This window comes from Suncus etruscus, chromosome 9, assembly GCF_024139225.1.
Source record: "Suncus etruscus isolate mSunEtr1 chromosome 9, mSunEtr1.pri.cur, whole genome shotgun sequence".
NCBI lineage: Eukaryota > Metazoa > Chordata > Mammalia > Eulipotyphla > Soricidae > Suncus > Suncus etruscus.
In genome coordinates this window covers 52805748-52825324 of record NC_064856.1, presented here as the reverse complement: position 1 = coordinate 52825324, position 19577 = coordinate 52805748, and the positions used below count along the sequence as shown (strand labels likewise).

Below are 19577 nucleotides of genomic sequence, written 5' to 3'. Positions count from 1 at the left end.
TAAGCTATCATCCGTGAGGCGTGATCGATGTTTGTTTTTAATACAGCTAATGTTGGAGAAGACCTACTCACATACATATATGAATATAAAAAGTATATAATAATTTTATTTATTTATTTATTTAAAATGTTCTTTTTATATAATAGCCACAACTTTCCTACAGTGTCACCTTACAAAAAGACCTGTCTCCCATGCTTAACCAAACAAAAATTAGTATCTGATATTATTTTTTAACCTGGCTGCTGTTTTTTCTGTTTTAGACTCTTGTTCTCCACTCACTGTACCACACTACAAGCCCTTCCTTTCCCTTACTCCAGTCCTATCTGTCCTCTTTGTCTTCTACTTTTCCTTTTCCCTTTTTCTATTATTTGCAATGACAGTTCTGTAGTTTACTCCTCTAATTCTAGATACTGGCATACACAATAGATGTTGAACATTTTACCCAATGAAGCAAATGAGACTTAACTATCTTTTTCCTTATTATATGTAACATATATGTAACATATAATTTTTGTACTATATATGATCCTGCCTTGGGTTTATCAGTCAGCCGCCTCTGGTATCTGCTTCTTTGAGTAACAGCAACAACTTCATGTCTCTCCTCACAGACCTGCTAAATGCTTTCTTTGAAGATTTTCAAATCATAATAATAGATACAAAACTAGGCTTACTCACACCTTGTTGTGGGTAAAGAAATTGAATATACCTTTATGTCAGGAAGGGTAAAAAGTTTGTAGAATAATTATGATCAGATAGTGGGCAAAAGAAGTCAAAGTAGTGTAGAGATTCAGGGTGAATGTGGTGACCTAACCCAAAATTCAAGAGCCATAGTACATATTGTCTGTCTCCCTGAGACCAGATACTTGTTGAAGATGCTTGTTTTTCCAGAATGCTAAAATTGGTTTACATGCAGAGTAAAGTTGATCTGGGTCTTCATCTTTCAAATGCCCATTATCCAAATAATCTCTTCAACAAGCCATGTTCTTGAGGTAACTTAAGTAACAATCTGTAAGAGATGTAAACTAGAAAGATGTAGGGAAAATAGCAAAAACATCTCATTTTCTCTCTTAACTATTGCAGAGTCATCTTGTTTGGGGACAGGGATATCAGTGGGGTTGAGAGGAGGAGTGGTAAAAGCTCAGAAAGGGGCAGTATTCAAGCTAAAATAATTTAAGACTTCTTAGAGGATATCTATTTCCTTTCTGTGGTAAACAGGATGGTTTCCCTCCATCTACAAGCTAAGGGCACTCTCTCACAACAAAGAATTTGGGTTAAAATGTTGACATTAATGCTACCTCAATTGAAGAGCAAAATATCGAAGTCATAAAGAAATTGAAACTTAGAGAGAGCTGACAGTTTTAATCAGAAAGGAGAGGGACTTTTGAGAATACCGCCTTTTCCCACACTCACCACAACTGTGGCACTGCTTTCCTGACTTCTCTCCACAATCCTTACTCTGAGAATTTGTGGTCCCATTTATTACTTTTCTACAATTCCAGTGAAAGATTTTTAAGATGAAGGATGCTAGGAAGAGAACAGGTGACTTTTTCTCACAACTGTTTGCTCTTCTGCTAAAAGGATGTGAAAGCAAAAACTGCTACATTTGAGCAAGGTCCTTGGGGGCTACACAAAAGGCTTGAGTCTCTTCCCTATGGATGACACAGACTCATCTGACTCAAGATTCCTGTCCCCAGGGCTATGGTACCCAAGGGGTCATGCTTACTTCTACAGATGTTAGAAGTGCTTTAGGTACAGTCTACTGTCATTTGATCTTGAGTTTTTCTTTCTGCCCACATTTTTCTTTTTATATGGTCTATGAGACATTTTAGTGAAGCCTTTTCAGATCAGTTTAAGAATTGATTGAATTATCTCTTAATCTAACTAGACCAAAATTTGTTACATACTAGCTTGAGTTAGACAATGATCTGTTTGTTTCTCTAAAGTGAAAATAATAATCTAAATTTTTCCTTTGCAACAGGATAGATGGAACATAAATATAAATAATTGAAAGCCATCATTTAAGTGATTACTTTTATTAGTAATTATTGACCATCTATGACTAAAGGTTATGTTACTTAAAACCGTTTATTTTTAAAAGACCTGAGAAGGAAACTGGCTTGTCCAGAGATTGCCCTGAACTTCTGTTGCCATACTTTTCCATAGTACTTTAAATTAAAGAGAATTTTTGAGGGGTCAGAGCAATGGTACAGTGTTAGGGCATCAGTCTTGCACACGCTAATCTAGGATTTAGGACAGACCTCAGTTCAATCCCCCAGAGTCCCAGATGGTTCCCCAAGCCAAGAGTGATTTCTGTGCGCAGAGCTAGGGTCACCCAGTGACCCCTGAGCATCACTGGGTGTGGCCAAAACAAAGAGAATTTTTGAAATTTAAATTTTACTTGATTATAGTGCAAGCACTTTATATGATGCCCATGTTATGATCACATTTTAATTGTGCAATAAATTATCAGTGAGACTAGGTCATCAATCTTAGGAGCAGTTTCATCTGAGCTGAAATATGATAACTGTAATCTCCTTATTTTTTATGTACTCAACTATTAAATGCTGCATGACAATAGAGCCCTGCAATATGTCTTTGAGTATCACATGTTGCGCCCCACTTAGGAAGGGCACACATCAAAAAGTGTTGCACTCCTGAAAAAGAATTATTTGCCAAAAAGGCCCGCTTAGAGCAGTCAAAATCAGTTGACCCTTTGCGTGGATTGTTTGGCCATAATTCTAAAGTGGCTGTAACTATCTCTCTCTTTATTTTTGACCAATATTTAAAATCAGGCCTTAGTAATTCTTTCTAACAAAGGAGGACAGTACAAATCCCACCAAAAGTCTCCCACTAACCAACTCTTGTGATCCTTGCTACTTTGGTGCCAAGATCATGTTTTTTCCCAAAATTTAGCTCATAGTAAACCAATTTTCAGTTTTCCCCAAAAACTCTAAAACATTTCTCTCTCTTCCCACTTCCCTGAAAATTACCTGTTTTCTCCTGCTTACCCAAAACAAAGCTAACCCAAAACAAAACTTCTTTTCAACTTCAGTATCGGTTCTTTAATGTGCAAATTTTATCCATGGTCTTTCATTCTGTTTCCCTAACTATCTCCCACTCTCTTTGATGTCAAAAATTACACCCTGCATTCCAAACCTCAACCTTAAAAGCTACCCAGCTCAAAAAATATATTTGTCTTCGTCTTTTTAGACGCAAGTCCCCATGCATTCTGTGTGGTCTCATTCATTTCATATTTCATAATTCATATTTCATATTCGCCTCTTCGTGCTCCCGCTTGACTTCCAGTGGGAAAATGAACTCACTAAGGTTTTGCTTAGGAACTTTTTATCTCATCAGGATAAAACAGTCTGCAGCAATCACATATAAAAATATCGTCGTGTTCTACTATGTTTCTTATTTCAGAATTTATTTTTGAAGCCTGAAAGCTTCTACCTTTCCTTTATAACATAGAGAGGTTATACCTAGTATTATATAAGAGAGCTTCTGAACCGCTACTGCATACTTCCCACTGAGTAGTGCAGGCTTCACAATGTTGAGGATCACCAGGAGCAAACCCAGTGGCATTAAGAGTTTACGTGGTTTTAAGAGAATCATGCAGTATTGGAATTCAATCTATACCATTAGGCATGTGTTCTACTACTTTAAGCCATATTCCCATTCTTTATTCTACATATTTCTTATTCACTCATATATAGAACAACTTGAAGGTTCTTACATATTTTAAAGGGATTATTTTACTTATGAAAATTGATTAAATAAACATGGGAGTATTAATAGCTCTTCTAAAAAATCTAAAAGGTCATGAAAAAATTATAAAAGGGTAATTCACAGTGCAAGACTTTCCCTGTGACACCTTGAATTAACTTTTGACTGTAAATTCTCTGCTATTATAAGACAAATTGGAAAAATTGTGTATAGACTTCCCCCAAAAGCCATCCAAGGTGTGCTTGTTTTTCCAGCCTATGTACTCTTTATCTCATACCTCTCTCTTCCTCTCTTATGCTTTTCTACTCTGAAAGGTTGTGATCTCTCAAATACATATTCATCCCTTCTCCCTTTTTCTAAGTATATTTTTTCAATAAAAACTATTTTCCTTATCAATTTTTGCCTCCTCCTGAAATTCTGTTCTGAAAGGAAAGATGATAGGCTGGAGCAAGGAATTGTTTACTGCAGGAAAAAGGGAAAGTTAATCCTAACCTCAGCACAGACTTTTAAGGTCTGGGATCAGGGTTTCCTAAAGAAATCATGAATGACATCGCAGAACCTATAGATAGAACCTATAGAAACCTATAGAACCTGTAGCAATCATAGAATTATTGTACACATCTGTGAAATTTTAAAAAAGACAGCATTGTATTAATATCCAAAGATAATAGAGATGAGGTCCAGGAGGACTGGTTCATAAAAAATAAAAAGCTTGCCATAAGAACAAGAGAGTACAGTTAGGGCAGAGAAGGGACTACTATGGCAATAATATAAGAAACTGATCATTAGACAAGAACTGGGTACTGAAAGGTAAAGTGATTGCAAACCAGCTTCTAAAGGGGAAAAAAGGAAGAGCAAGTGAAAGAGAGAAGAAAAATATAAAGGCAGGGAGGGTGGAGGGCAGGGAGAAGGGGACATTGATGGTAGGAAATGTGCACTGGATGTTGTATTTTGTATGACTGAAACTCATCATAAACAACTTCATAACTGTATATCTCATGGTGATTTAATTAAAATATTTTCTTAAAATAAAATAAATCATATGGCAGGAAACATCTCCATCTGCAGTTTGGCCATTGCATTATGGATCTGACAAGATATCTGTACCCTGTGGGTTCTCATAGATGGCTTTACCAGTCCTAACCCAAGCCAGGCATTTCCCTGGATGGCCAATATGAATCAAGCAGAGAGGTGGAAGCACTGTTTTCTTGATGCTACTTCTCTTACTCCCCACACTTTACCAAGACACTTTGGCTTAGCTGCTGGCCTTACACTTGTAACACCAGCAACTAAAAGGATAACTTCACTTCTTTGGAAATTCTTTGTGCCATAATTCCTGCTGACATCTAAATAAAGGGATATATCAGACTGTAGGTTCTTGCTATACCCTTCTCTATTTAACAGTTTTCCATCCTTCTGTGCCTTGTCTGACAGGAATTGATGGTTCTGTCACAAACAGAATCAGAACCAAAAATTAGAGAAAGAGAAAGATACAAAGCTCCTGAACAACAGTGGTGTAGACAGATTGGTTGGGGGCTCAGGCTATGTACTTTTAGGAAATAATGAAATTTAAGAAGAGTTGGACTAGCCCTGAAAAACTGTTTAGGATAACTGTATAAAAGTTGCTTCTGAAAGACATTCGATGTTTTATCTTCAAGAGATAACACAGGACTTTCCAGAGTGGAAATAGGCAAGAAAAGAAACAGAGAGAAGCAGATGAAATATGTTTTGGACATAGAAGTTGAAAACACACTTCTCCCCTTTTTCTCTCCTCAGATCTTTATAAATAAGTTTCAATAAAAATTATTTTGTTTCACCATTTTCCTCCTCCTAAACTCTTTTCTGTGAAGGAAATGTGACGGACCCACAATGCCTATGTCGAAGTTAGGACTAAGCTGTTCTAGAACAGGCATTTCCCCAAGAGAGCTGGGTGAGAAAATTCAAGCAGAGGTAGAAACATTCTTTTCTCAAGTCAACATCCAATTGCTCCCGACTTTACCAAGACTCTGGCAACAGTAGTCTCTAATCTAAGGTAAGAGCTTATTCCCTGTAGTTTCTCTCTGTCCCCTCAAACACAGGCAACTTTAGTCTATCCCTGTCACTATATTTGGTCCCTGAGTACTGCCAAGAGTGATCCCTAAGTATAGGGGCAGGATTAAGTCCTTCGTAAAACCAGGTGTAACCCAGGAACAAAACAAAACATACTTCCAAAGGAAAGGTCCCACGGAGCTCAAACACCATCTTCTACAAAGGAATTCTATTTTTATTATGTGGCTCCTCTGCTTTCTCAGAGACTTTTTGCCACTAATATTAAGATAATTGTCTAGTATATAACAAAACAACAAAAAGTCACTAAGTGAGCAGGCAAAGACGTTAAAGAAAAACATAGGTCAATTCTCATTTCTCATCTGCTTCATTTATGCCATTTTATCCTTATTTATGGTCTGGACAATGCTCAGTGGTTCTCAGAATTTATTCCTGGTTTTGAGCTCAAGGATCATTCCTGGTGGATCCAGATGACCACTTGAGATGTAATTATTTAACCCAAGTTAGTACAGCAGGTAAGGGACTTCTCTTGCACTTGGCTATCCCTTCAGCCCCATTTCTTTCACAATATTGTGTTGTAGACTGGAAATTTCTAATTTTTTAAGTAGAATTAAAAAGCTAAACATGGACAGAAATCTTGCAGCCCTCCATTTTCTGTCACACCCACTCCAGTTTCCAACCTTTCCTGCTCGTTAGCCACAATTCTTAACTTTCCCTTTACATTTCCTTTTTAAGAAATAGTCCTAAAACTCGTTCACGAATCTGCTTAGTCTTGACACCATAGATGATTGGATTAACCATGGGTGGGAAGAGCAAATAGAAATTGGCAAAGAGAATGTGAACATGGGGTGCAGCTCCACGAGCTACTCTGTGCAGGACTGAAGAGATAACTACAGGTGTATAAAAGGCTAATATGGCACCTATGTGAGACACACAGGTCCCAAAAGCCTTATAGCGGGCCTCCTGTGAAGCAAGCTGCAGAACAGCCCGAAGGATGAAAACATAAGATAAAACGACAAAGAACAGATCTAACACCACTATAAACATGGCTACAACAATGCCATAGATAAAGTTGAAGCGAGTGTCTCCACAAGCCAGCCTCACCACTGCCATGTGCTCACAGTAGCAATGGGCAATCACTGGGCCTCTGCAGTAGTTGAAACGTCTGAGCAAAAAGGGGAGTGGAGTCATGAGTGCCACAGCCCGCGTCACAGCGGCCATGCCAATCTTGGTGATGAGGGGCCTGGTCAGGATTGTAGTATAATGTAGGGGCTTGCAGATGGCCACATAACGATCAAAAGCCATGGCCAGCAGCACTGCTGACTCCATAATAGAGAAAGAATGGAGAAAGAACATCTGGACGAGGCAGGCATAGAAATGGATCTCCCGATACCTGAACCAGAAAATGGCAAGCATTTTGGGCAGTGTTGAGGAGGACAGGACCAGATCAATCGTGGACAACATGGCCAAGAATAGATACATGGGCTCATGGAGGGCTGCATCCACCATGATGATAAATACAAGGGTACAATTTCCCAGGAGAGCCAGACAATAGGCAAAACAGAAAGGAATGGATATCCAGATATGAAGGTGTTCCAGGCCTGGGATCCCCCTCAACAAGAAGACTGCTGGATGCATTAAGGTGGTATTGGAGACTGACATAGCTATTGTTTATTTGCTTCCTTTTCTCTATTTCCACAGGACCCTTCCAGAAAAAATCGCAGAGCTCCAGTTCACACTCTGTTGTGATCTGATGAGGGAGAAATAGCCCTTGATTCCATTTGCAGACCTTAGAAAAATTTAAAAGAAAATATTGATATACATTGTCAAAGATTAAACATGATCTCTATTCCCAAATAACTTAAAACAGCCCTGAGTTTTCTGGTCATTAAATAAAATAAGAGTAGTAGCTTAAGAAACCTTCAGAAAGAATTAAATGGAGGAATAGCTTTCTATGATTTTTAGCCAAGTATAACTTTATACTGGTATGGATTTATGTTAGTTAATTAATTAAATATTTTCCTAAAATAATCACTACTGCTTCAGTGTGGAGGTTATTGTAATAATACCTAGAGACATTAGAGATGAGGGCTGGAAGGACCGGCCATTGATATGAAGCTTATCACAAAGAGTGGTGAGTGAAGTTAGAGAAATAACTACATTAACAACTATCATGATAATGGTAATGAGTGAGCTAACTAGAATGCCTGTCTCGAATACAGGCAGGAGATGGAGGAGGAGGAAGATGGAGGGCTTTGGTGGCAGGAAGGTTGCACTTGTAAAGGGGGTTGTTCTCTTCTGTAATTGAAACATAACTACAAACAAATTCGTAATCCTGATGCTTAAATAGAGATATTATTAAAAAGAGTTGAATGCAAAAGAAAAGAAAAACAGTCAAATTATGAAAGAAGTACCTCTATTTCGAATTACCTATACTGGTTACATGGGAAATAAAACAGTACTTTCTGATAACTCACTTTCCCCCAAGTTGTTAAACTAAAGTTCCATTGGTTTTTGTTTGACATGCATAAACCTTGACAAGTCCTACTTCCAGCTACCCTAGCTTACATCTCTACATGATTCTTGCTTTACCCACTTTTCTTTCAAAAATATATGACATTCAGAAGAGAGATGTCTGTTCTCTCTTCACTTTTTCTTCTCTCTCCTCTATCTTCCTCTCTCTCTCCCCTCTCCACTCTCCCTACTTGCTCCTCTCTGCCTCTCTCTCATTGTTAGAGAAAAAGTGTTCTATGTACATTTCTTTCAAATTGAGAACTAAAAATTAAATTACTGGCAATCATATAATTTAAAATTGCAGAAGAGTAAATTGAACTGTGAGAATTCATGTTCTATCTGAAAAATTCAATGATTTAAGTCATGTTATACTATAAGTTCTAAAAGAGCTTTTTATAATTGCTTACTCCCACCAAAAAAAATAGTATATCTTCCCCCCTTTTTATAATGCTAATCTTGGTTTATAATTCTTGGCATTATGTCTTCTTCTATTTAATGTTCCTTAACTCTACTGAACTTAACATGACATCTATATAAAAATTTGACTGTACTGAAGCACTGCTTCCTTTTCTCATTTAATTTTTCATCCTTTCCAATCTAATTTTTATTTTTCATATATTACTAGGGATGAGGGCCACAACTGGTGGTGCTAAGGGATGTTGCCTTCCTGAGCTCTCTGCTCGGGGATCACTCCAGGTTGCCAGGAATAAAACTCAGGTTGCTCATGGCAATCACCCTACCCATTGTACTATTTCTCCCAAACCTAGTTATTCTTTTTTTGTTTGTTTGTTTTTGTTTTTGTTTTGGGGTCACACCTGGCGGTGCTCAGGGGTTACTCCTGGCTGTCTGCTCAAAAATAACTCCTGGCAGGCACGGGGGACCATATGGGACACCGGGATTCGAACCAACCACCTTTGTCCTGGATCGGCTGCTTGCAAGGCAAACGCCGCTGTGCTATCTCTCCGGGCCCCAAACCTAGATATTCTTTACACTGATTTTGTCACTGATGTTTTTCACACCACTCTAGTTTTCCTTTTGTCTCCTCTTTTATCCCAGTTGGAGAACCCCAACTTTACCTAGTTTGCAAACTTTAAGGTTCAATTCCTGGGCCCAGTTATGTTGTGCTACTCAGGCACAGCAGTTTGTGAGCCACCAGGACTACACCACACCAGCAGTATTTGCCAGAGATTAAATGTGGGAAAGAATTAACATAATGTGATGCTGAGCATTAATTTCAGGTCTTGAAAAGGCCAGGCAAGTACTCCTAATCCTTTCTCTCCTCTTTCATTCTCCTTTTATTCTCATCATAATTTTCTAGGTGCACTACTTGGTTTCTTAAAATATATATGATCAGGAAGTTATCAAGTCAAATATTCAGCTTCTGAGTTCAGCTAGTATAGCCTACTCTCTATTGGGATTTTAACTTAAAATATTCTAGCTACAAAAGAAATCTTATCACCTATCACAACATAAATCTATCATACTTATAAATTATCTTCCCATTCCTTTTCTTCATCACTGCTACCTCTACCATAATGATATCGGTAAACCAGGGATAATTTTTTCATTTAAATTTTTGCTATTTTCTGTGGTCAATTAAGAAATCCTGTCAAATAAACATGGCTGTAACTTGTAGATCCCATGACAGTTGCTTCAAGAGTGGAGAACTTTATATTCCTTAGGCCAAGGAAATTTCTTCTCTAATTTCCCCAATACTTACTGTGTCTATGCAAAAAAAAAAAAAAAAAAAAAAACTATCACACTAGTCTACCCCTTCATTTTATTTTTTTTTAATTTTTGTTTAGTTTAGTTGTTGTTTTTTCTTTTTTCTTTTTTCCTTCCTCTTTTGCTTTATAATTACAGTTTCTGGACAAGGGATCCTCTCTGAATTTTTTTTCTTCTTTTTCTTTTTCTTATCAACAAAACCAAAGAACTTGAATCATCTTGTTCTGGCACATAAATTGAGAAAAAAAAAAGTGGATGGTACCAGGGGGTAGCAGTCTCACGAACATTGAGTGGAAATAAAAAATGTCTATTCAACCCAAAGTTAACAACAATGGAATCAAGAGACCTTACCCACTACAAGCTATATACAAAAGGGACCTCTTACACCAAGGATCTGGGAGGCTAAGGGTGGAGGTATGAATACATGCTAGAAACAGAGGCAGTGGGTGGTCAACATGGGTGGTGGGAATTGCCCCAATTCATTGACACTATGTACCTTAAACACAACTGTGAAAGACTTGTAATTCACATTGGCCTCAATAAAACTATTTTAAAAATAAAATTTAATTTAAAATATAAGGAAAAATTTTTTTCAAGTAACAAAATATGTTTTACTCCTACTCTTTGTTGGCAAATGAAAGGAAATTCTTACTTAAACCATTATCTTTTAACTAGATTATAAAAGTCTAGTGGACCTTAGTGATTAGTTCCTATTTATTTTTTAATCTTTTTTCTCCACCTCTCCCTTCTTGGATTGTATTCTATTTATACAACCTTCTGCAAAGTGATAAAGTACCTGCAGTTCTTTATCAGTCAATAATTACAGAAGTCTTCTTTAATTATGTCCCACAGTTACATTTCATATAGTTTCTCTCCTCTGTATGCCCTCGGTCTGTTCCCAAATTCACAATATCTCTTACCTGGGATGTTAAAATCAAGATACTTTTTTAGTTGTTCAATCAACCCATGTTCAATCAATCTGCAATGTGACAAAACACATACAAGAGATTTCTAGTAAAGAAATAACATGAGGTCTTATTAACTACAAAAAATAGAACTAAAATTAAAACTAACATGCCTATAAAATTTTTCAGCTGAAATTATTGAACTTGTGTCTTACTACTTCTTCAACTAATCTTCTTAGATTCAAGGACATTGAATAATTTGTCACTTCTTGAATATTTTATCTGATATAATTTTCTTTGCCACTTCCATACATGGCTAAGATCTTTTCATCTTTTTAATGTTTTGGCAGAACTCATGAATGTACTAATTATTCCCTGAAGGAAGCTGAATCTCCTTCACTGATAATCCTCTTAACATAAAGAAAAAATAGTTGCTATAAATGTTTGCATATGACTGCCCTTTCACCAGACTGATTTTTTTAGAACAAGGATCTTGGTTTACTTATTTTTATATTCCATACTACTCTCAACATGGTTGAGAATCACAAATGCATTTTAAATGTATCTAGAAATGATTGCCTTACTTAAGAAACCCCCTACTGCAGCTTTATATTACCAACTGATCTAAACAGGAACTTACTTACTTGCTCAATTTTAAGTATACCTATGAATATTCTTCCTTGAAAGTAAAGTTCAAAAATATCTACTTGTGCATGATAGGTAAATGAAACTTAAACTCTGTCCTGTGCAGCCCATGCATTTTTCCTCTAACCTAGCCTTATTCCCACAAACTAAGTAAACACTCTTCTATTAGGTCTCCATGCACCCTTTGAATATTCCCTGTGGTGGTTACTATTTTCAGTTTGATTTCTGCCACTATCCTGACTATTTCTGTTTTCTCAGTCAACCTCAGTTTCTGTTGTCTCATTCCTTAACCTTTATCCTTTCTCCCAGTTACTGCTACAGCCTTTTAGTAGTCAGCTCATCTTAGCATAATAAGAGAGATCTCAGCAGCTGCATTTGTCTTTCAGCCCACTTGTGCCTAATTCCCTGTTCCTCCCAGGTCTGCTGTGCTCTTACCTCAGTAGAAAGTTAATTCATGTTCAGCAGGCATTAGCAAAGCATGACACATATAATAATTTCACACTTCTTTTAGTGAGAGATGAGTAGGAAGGAGAGTTGGAAAGAGGAAGTCTGGCTATATCGTCATACTCAGCTACTCTTCTCCCAAAAGATAAAAGAAACAATAGGTCTGTCCCTTAGGAATGTCCTTTAAAATGCCATGAAGGCCTGGTGTCCTCTGTGGTCGACACTGGGGACTTTCTCTGTCTCTGGTCATCTGAGGTATCTATTACTGATTTCTATAAACCTATTCCCTTCTGGCTCTGTAGCATTCACTTTTGGCCCACTTGAGGCTGGTGTGGTGTGGTTTCAGTTATCATTGTGTTTCTCTCCACCCTAAGTTTTCTTCCTTGCAGTACCCAATAAAAGAAAAAAATCCTTAAAATAAACAAATAGATTTACTTTCCTTCCTTGCTGAGCCTAAGGAGAAATGTGTAGATTTAGAATAAACAATTAGTTATTTTCTGGATGTGACTTAGAAAGATAAGTAATATATCATGATAATGTTAATGAGTGAGAGAAGTAGAATGCCTGTCTCGAATATAGACAGGGGTTAGGGAGGAGGAAAGGGGGGCATTGGTGATGGGAATGTTGTACTAGTGAAGTGGGGGAGAATGATGTTCTGTTGTGACCAGATATCAAAAGTGTGATCTGCCATGGTAAATTTGTATTGACTGGGGCAATAGAATGAAACATTCTAGAAAGAGATAAGTAATAACTTACTTTTTCTGTTTGATTAGAAAATTAGAAAACAATTGAGGCCAGAGTGGTGGCACAGTGGTAGGGCATTTGCCTTGCACGCAGCTGACCTAGGATGGATCTCTGTTCAATCCCCCAGAGTCCCATATGATCCCCAAGCCAAGAGCAATTTTTTTAAATTAAATAATTTTTATTTTGACCAAAGTAAATTACAAATCTTTCACAATAATATTTTAGGAACATAGTGACATTGAATCAGGGGCATTCCCACCACCAGTGTTGTCCTCCTTCCACCCCTGTTTCCAGCATGCATCCCAAATCCTCCTCCCTTGACCCCCAAGCTGCTAGTGTAAGTGGTCCCGACCTCTGTGTCTAGCTTGTTGTAGATTGGGTTTCAATTCTGTTGTCGCTGGCTTTGGATTTGATGTTTAAATATGATCATTTTTTTATTTCTACTCAATGCTCATATGTCTTGATACCCTCCATTATTTCCCCCTCAGTTTGTGAGGCAGAACAAGATGGTTCAAGTTATGTGGTTCTATTTGGAGGGGAAGAAAAAAGAAAGAGAAAAATGGGGGGTTAAAAATCAAATAAGAAAGAAACTGGAGGAGTCCTTCTAGAGGCTATAAATATCAATTTATGGAAAAAAGGGTGTGCTCACTTCGGCAGAACATATACTAAAATTGGAATGATACAGAGATTAGCATGGCCCCTGCACAAGGATGATGTGCAAATTCTTGAAGCGTTCCATATTAAAAAAGAAAGAAGAAAAGAAAAGAAAGAAAGAAAGAAAGAAAGAAAGAAAGAAAGAAAGAAAGAAAGAAAGAAAGAAAGAAAGAAAGAAAGAAAGAAAGAAAGAAAGAAAGAAAGAAAGAAAGAAAGAAAGAAAGAAAGAAAGAAAGAAAGAAAGAAAGAAAGAAAGAAAGAAAGAAAGAAAGAAAGAGAAGAGAGAGAGAGAGAGAGAGAGAGAGAAGAGAAAGAAGAAGAAAGAAAGAAAGAAAGAAAGAAGAAAGAAAGAAGAAAGAAAGAAAGAAAGAAAGAAAGAAAGAAAGAAAGAAAGAAAGAAAGAAAGAAAGAAAGAAAGAAAGAAAGAAAGAAAGAAAGAAAGAAAAGAAAGAAAGAAAGAAAGAAAGAAGAAAGAAAGAAAAAGAAGAAAGAAAGAAAGATAAGAAAGAAAAAGGAAGGAAGGGTGGAAGGAGGGAGGGAGAAAGGAAGGAAGAAAAAGAAAACAAAATTAGAAAACAATATCTTAAGATTGTATATGAAATATTTAGGTTAGAAATTCAGCTTGACCCTGGTGAAGCCTGTTTCTTAGATTATACTCTATTAGTATATAGGAAAATATCCCTATCCCTCAAAATTTGGGAGAATCCTAGATATCAGTAACAATTGCCAACATCATGCTTATTGCTCAATCATTATTAATGATTAATAAAAGTACCAAAGAAAATGTTTTTCTCCTATGACTTATCTCTGAATCTACTTTCTGTAACAGCTTCAGAAGAAACGTTGGTGATATATATTAGGGGCCTCTATATCCTTTAGTCAGAAATAACTCTAAAAACTGCATCCAACAGTTTATTACAGCTATATCCTGCTAGTTTCTTTTCTTTCCAAAAAGATATATCAAAAAGATCCTGCCTTAGATGCCCTTATTTGTCTCATTCAAGGGGAAAGGACTGGCCTCTTTTGCCTGAAGTCTGCAAAACATACTGAATGAGAGCCTGAGGGGTCTTAAGAGGGCCATTATTGGTCATGTGTAAGTTAGGTTTAGGATAAAAGACTATATAGAAGTGGTTAATTTAATTTCTTGAGATTTGAGGATGGCCACTTTACTTTTATTCTCTTTTTTCATGCCTTATAGTACTATTAACTTCCCTCTAAGTAACCTTTTTTTTTTTTTGCTGAATCCTGTATGTTCTCTTTTCTTTTCTTTATATTTATTTATTTATTGCTTTTTAGGCTGCACCAGGAGACGCTCAGGGGTTACTCCTGGCTATGTGCTCAGAAATCGCTTCTGGCTTGGGGAACTATATGGGACACCGGGGGGGGGGGGGGAATCAAACCATGGTTCATCCTAGTTAGTGCGTGCAATGTAAATGCCCTATCACTTGTGCCACCACTTCAGCCCCATGAGTCCCATTTGTTCTGATGATTTGAGTCTTTATTTTCATTTGTATCCAGAAATATTTTTTCTTTTTTAAGTTCCTCTTTAATCAAAAACAGAAAACTGAAAGAAACTCATACCATGTGAAAGCTGAACAACATACTACTAAATAACAGTTGAGTCCATTTCCATCATCAAAGTATTGTTGCCTGAGAAGATTTTTGGTCTGACTTATATGTTCTTGATTTTAAGTTTATTTTATAAGTAAGCATATGGTAAATTCTAGAGACTTATCTGTGTGCTCTGAAAAGTAGTATACAGCTTTTGATAAGTGGAGAGCCCTGTAAATGTTTATTATGTACAACTTTTCCTTTAGTGTATCTGTTCCCTTCTAATTCTCTATCTAGTTTATCTAATTGTGAAAGGATGGTGTTGAATCTACCCATACCTGACAATCCCAAGAAATGAAAGCAGAAAGACAGACTAGCTGCGGGGTCTTCTTTTATTCAGAAGAGCCATTTTTACCCCAAGTCAGTAGTTGTGTTGTTGGTATTTTCCTTCTGGTCTAATAGGAGCTGTTGTATAAATTTCAGTGCTCACTTATTTGGTATTTGTATGTTGATGAGCATTATCTTCTTGGTATAAACATCATTTGATTATTATAATATTATATATTATATTATAATATTACATATAACATGTTACATAATATTATATTGAGCATTGCTATTCCTACCTTCCCATTATCTAGATCAAGTCATCACCCACTAATTCTTTCCTCCATCATCTATACTTAAATTTTTGGGGGGGGCCACACCCGGCGGTGCTCAGGGGTTATTCCTGGCTGTCTGCTCAGAAATAGCTCCTGGCAGGCACGGGGGACCATATGGGACACCGGGATTCGAACCAACCACCTTTGGTCCTGGATCGGCTGCTTGCAAGGCAAACGCCACTGTGCTATCTCTCCGGGCACATACTTAAATTTTTTAAAGCAGAAATATTTTTATTCTTTGTATCTGCAAGAAAATATTAAACACACATTGAGTGACTAGTAACTGGTTGTCAAAATGAGGCTTTATATCTACCTTTTCTAATTGATTAGAATTTTATTTGCTAATCCAATAGCTTTCTATTTAAATACATGTGCTTCTAAATAACACCATCATAACCTCTTACACACTAGCAGAGTCTTGGCTTCTCACCATTAAGTTCCTTCGCAAAATTATTCTGTATAAAAATTTCTAAAATTTAATGATGTAGGAGCTGGAGTAATAGTACAGTGGGTAAGGGATTTGCCTTTCATGCTGCCAACCTGGGTTCAAATTAGAAAAAACTACTTAGTCCCCCTGAGCACTTCCAGGAGTGATCCTGATCACAGATCCAGGAGTATTCCCTGTATACTGTCAGGTGTGGCCCCAAAAAACACATATATATAAACATATATAATGATTTAATAATATAATACTAATGTGTTAGGATTTCCTATATTCCAAGCAATGTATTTCATATGTTTACATTTAATATGCTTTTTTATTTTATTATTTAGGTAATATGTCTTACAATCATATTATGCTTTTGACATTCAAAGTTTCTGTACCACCAAAGTAAAAAAAAAAAAACTCCTACCTTTATCTCTAGGTCTTTTCTAGCCCTGCCCATCCAGCTCTAACCCCAATTATTCTTGCTTGGTAACTGGAAGTTTTGTTGTCAGATATGAGTTTGTTTTTATTAAATTGTCCATTTCCTTCTTTTTTTTTTTTTAATTTGGGCCACATGTGGTGGTGCTCTGCATTCAGAAATTACTCCTGGCAGGCTTGGGGAACCATATGGAATTCCAGGAATTGAACTTGGGTAAACCACATACAAGGCAAAAACCCTACCTGCTGTGCTATCACTTGAGCCCCTCCTTTCTTTCTTTATTTACTACATGAGATTATCTAACTTACGTTTTCCTTAATTTATTTTGCTTAACAATCATCTATGTTGTAGCCAAAGACAAGATTCCAATTTACATATACACATTTAAAATTGAATACTAATCACAATTTTCTTATTTATTCATCAGTCATTAGGCAATATATATATGTATATATATGTATATTATATATATATCTAAGATCTGCTATCTTTTGATAACTTTCCCTAATTTTACAGTTGGAGAATATAACTTAATAAGAACTACTACTTAATTAAGATAAATATTAAAAATGTCTAGTTAGGTGTTATCACTCAAATAGTATACAATAAATTGTATCTGGAAGAGTAGAGAAAAGATATTGTTGCTCAGAGAATTAAAGAAGAATGGAACATATTACTCAATGGTTCCAAGAACAAATTCTTTAATCTTTGCCTTCCATGTTTCTCACATAGTGTATCACTCACTTTGGGGCCCCTGAATTCACCTTAGACTTCTAAATCCTTAAGTTTTTTTTTAAATAATAATTATAATTTAATTTCTGGTTCTGATATGCAAAGATTACCAAAATATATCTTCCTACTTTTTTAATATAATTTTTATTTTGATCATAGTGGCTTACATATTGTTGACAATAATATTTTAAGTACATATTAACATAATATCAGGGGGATTCCCATCACCGAATTATCTTCCCTACACCTCCGTTCCCATCCTACCTCCCATATTCTCCTCCCTCACCCCCGGGACTGCTAGAATATGTGGTTCCCTCTGAGCCTAGCTTACTACTTAGTGGTTCTACAACTGTTTTGGTATTGGTACCTCCCTTGTTTCCTACTCTAACTGGAAGGCGGTACTAGATAGTTCCAGTTATGTTGTTTTGTTTGAAGAAGAGAAAAGTGATAAACTGGGGTAAAAATCAAATATGTCGAAAATGTGTGGAGTCCTTCTAGAGGCTCTCATCATCAGTTTGAGAGACTAAGGGGAAAAAGAAGGTGAAACACCTCAACAGTACAAAAAGAAGTGTCAAATAAAATATCCAGTGAGCACTCCAACAATAAAGATAGGCACCACATAAAAGCCATGGTCTTGATATAAAAAAAAAAAAAACATGGCATAGCACCTAAAGAAAAAGAAAAGAAGAAAATAAATAAATAAATATAAATGGAGACAACAACTTGAGTAACCATACCAAAATGAAGAAGTCAACAAAACCTAGATAGTATGGTCCCCCAAGAAGCCAGGAGCAACTTCTGAGCGCATAGCCAGGAGTAACCCCTGAGCCTCACAGGGAGTGACCCAAAAACCAAAAAAAAAAAAAAAAAAAAAAAATTGTTTTGTGCTTTTTTTTTTTTCTTTTCCCTCCTGCACAGGCACAGTAAATATTGTGGTCATTCGAAAAGGAATTTCCTTGGCCTAAGGGATACAGTGTTACTCCACCGTTGGAGTATATTGTCATGGGATTAACTATAGACTCTGTTCAGGTTCATTTACTCTCCCCTTGGTGCTTTCGTGGTGTTTGGAAGACTTCTGCTTCGTCCTGGGTGATAAAATCAGATCTCTGTATCTAGAGATCTCGGTATCTGCACAGGTCAAGGGGTGGAACTTATGATGAAGCTTTTCTTTGTGGTTCTAGAAGTTCTGTTCCCTCAGTGTCATTTTAATCCGGTTCTAGAAGTTCTGTTCCCTCAGTGTCATTTTAATCCGTCTTCTGTGTTTGGTTGTCTTGGTCTTTGTGCTGATCTTAGTATGGAGCCTATGATAGCATCTTTTGTTGTGTTTCCAGAAGACCCATTCCATTGCAATTGTCTCAGACGGACCTTTGGAACTGGAGATCATGGTTGTTGTGCAGGTCTTAGTTCAAACCCTAGACTAGGGCTTTTTTATTGGTCACAGGATACATACAGTCCGGTCATGGTTCTATCAGCCAGTCATCTGTGAATCGCGCTCTTGGCTTTTGGACTGACCAAAGGGTGACAAGTCTTCCGATTTTGTCTTATCATCAGCTGGAGGGGTAGGATAACCTGCTCTTAGGTCAAGTTGTTCCCATTTTTCTCATTGTCAGGATATCGTATTAGAGCTGGCACTTGTTGGTGTCTGAGCAGTATTGAGGATGTCCCGGATGGGATTTGTTTCCTGTAGCTGTCGTGAAGAACTGTGTTGTTTCTTTGTCTGGGATCCAAAGTTCAAGGCTGGATGGATGGTGTCTAATCACCTGGGGTCTAAATTGGGTCCACGTGACATATTTTCAAGGTGGGAGATGTCCCTGTATTGTAAGCAAGTATGAATTCTTATCCCTAGTAGATAAGAGCTCGTTTTTATATGTAAGATTTCCCTTTTTTTTAGTGTCTTTGCAGGGGGGAAATGGTGCTACATTATATTGCGGGTGCATTTGGGGGTGAAAAAAAGAAAAAAAACGGAAACAGGTCACACACTCAAAAAAGATTAAAATAGAAATAAAATAGATGTGCTTATATATATGATATATATAAGATATATATAGATAACTAAGATTTAAAAAAATAAAATAACAAAGTAATTAAAGGAACAAAATGGTGCAAGAGACTATCTTACATTTGAGGGATAGCAAGTAAAGAGGTAGTGCAATACAGGTCTTATACTTATGATGGAACTATAGGTTTCCCCATTGTCTTTTGAGATTTTTCTTGTGGTGTGTGGGTTCCCAGGCGCCTTTTCATCACACACCCTGACCTTCTTGAGATTGGCAAAAGCTTTGCAGCAAGGAGGTTTTGGGAAGAGTTCTTACTTTTAGAGCTAAGTCTAGTTTCAAGTAACAGTCCACGTTAGGAAGAGTTGG

General features: G+C 36.8%; 1 protein-coding gene and 1 non-coding gene across 2 annotated transcripts; one reads left to right on the top strand and one right to left on the bottom strand.

The window, feature by feature from the left end:
• Nucleotides 1–6489: 6489 nt before the first annotated feature.
• LOC126018238 (olfactory receptor 52K1) lies at nt 6490–7434 on the bottom strand. The gene has a single exon (XM_049780382.1). The coding sequence runs from the start codon at nt 7432–7434 to the stop codon at nt 6490–6492; it is 945 nt and encodes a 314-aa protein (XP_049636339.1).
• Nucleotides 7435–13390: 5956 nt separating this feature from the next.
• LOC126019923 (U6 spliceosomal RNA) lies at nt 13391–13494 on the top strand. The gene has a single exon (XR_007499529.1). It is a non-coding gene; the product is annotated as a U6 spliceosomal RNA (small nuclear RNA).
• The last annotated feature ends 6083 nt before the right edge of the window (nt 13495–19577 follow it).

Coding starts and splice junctions, on each gene's coding strand:
- LOC126018238 (XM_049780382.1), bottom strand. CDS start 7,434: ATGTCAGTCTCCAATACCACCTTAATGCATCCAGCAGTCTTCTTGTTG.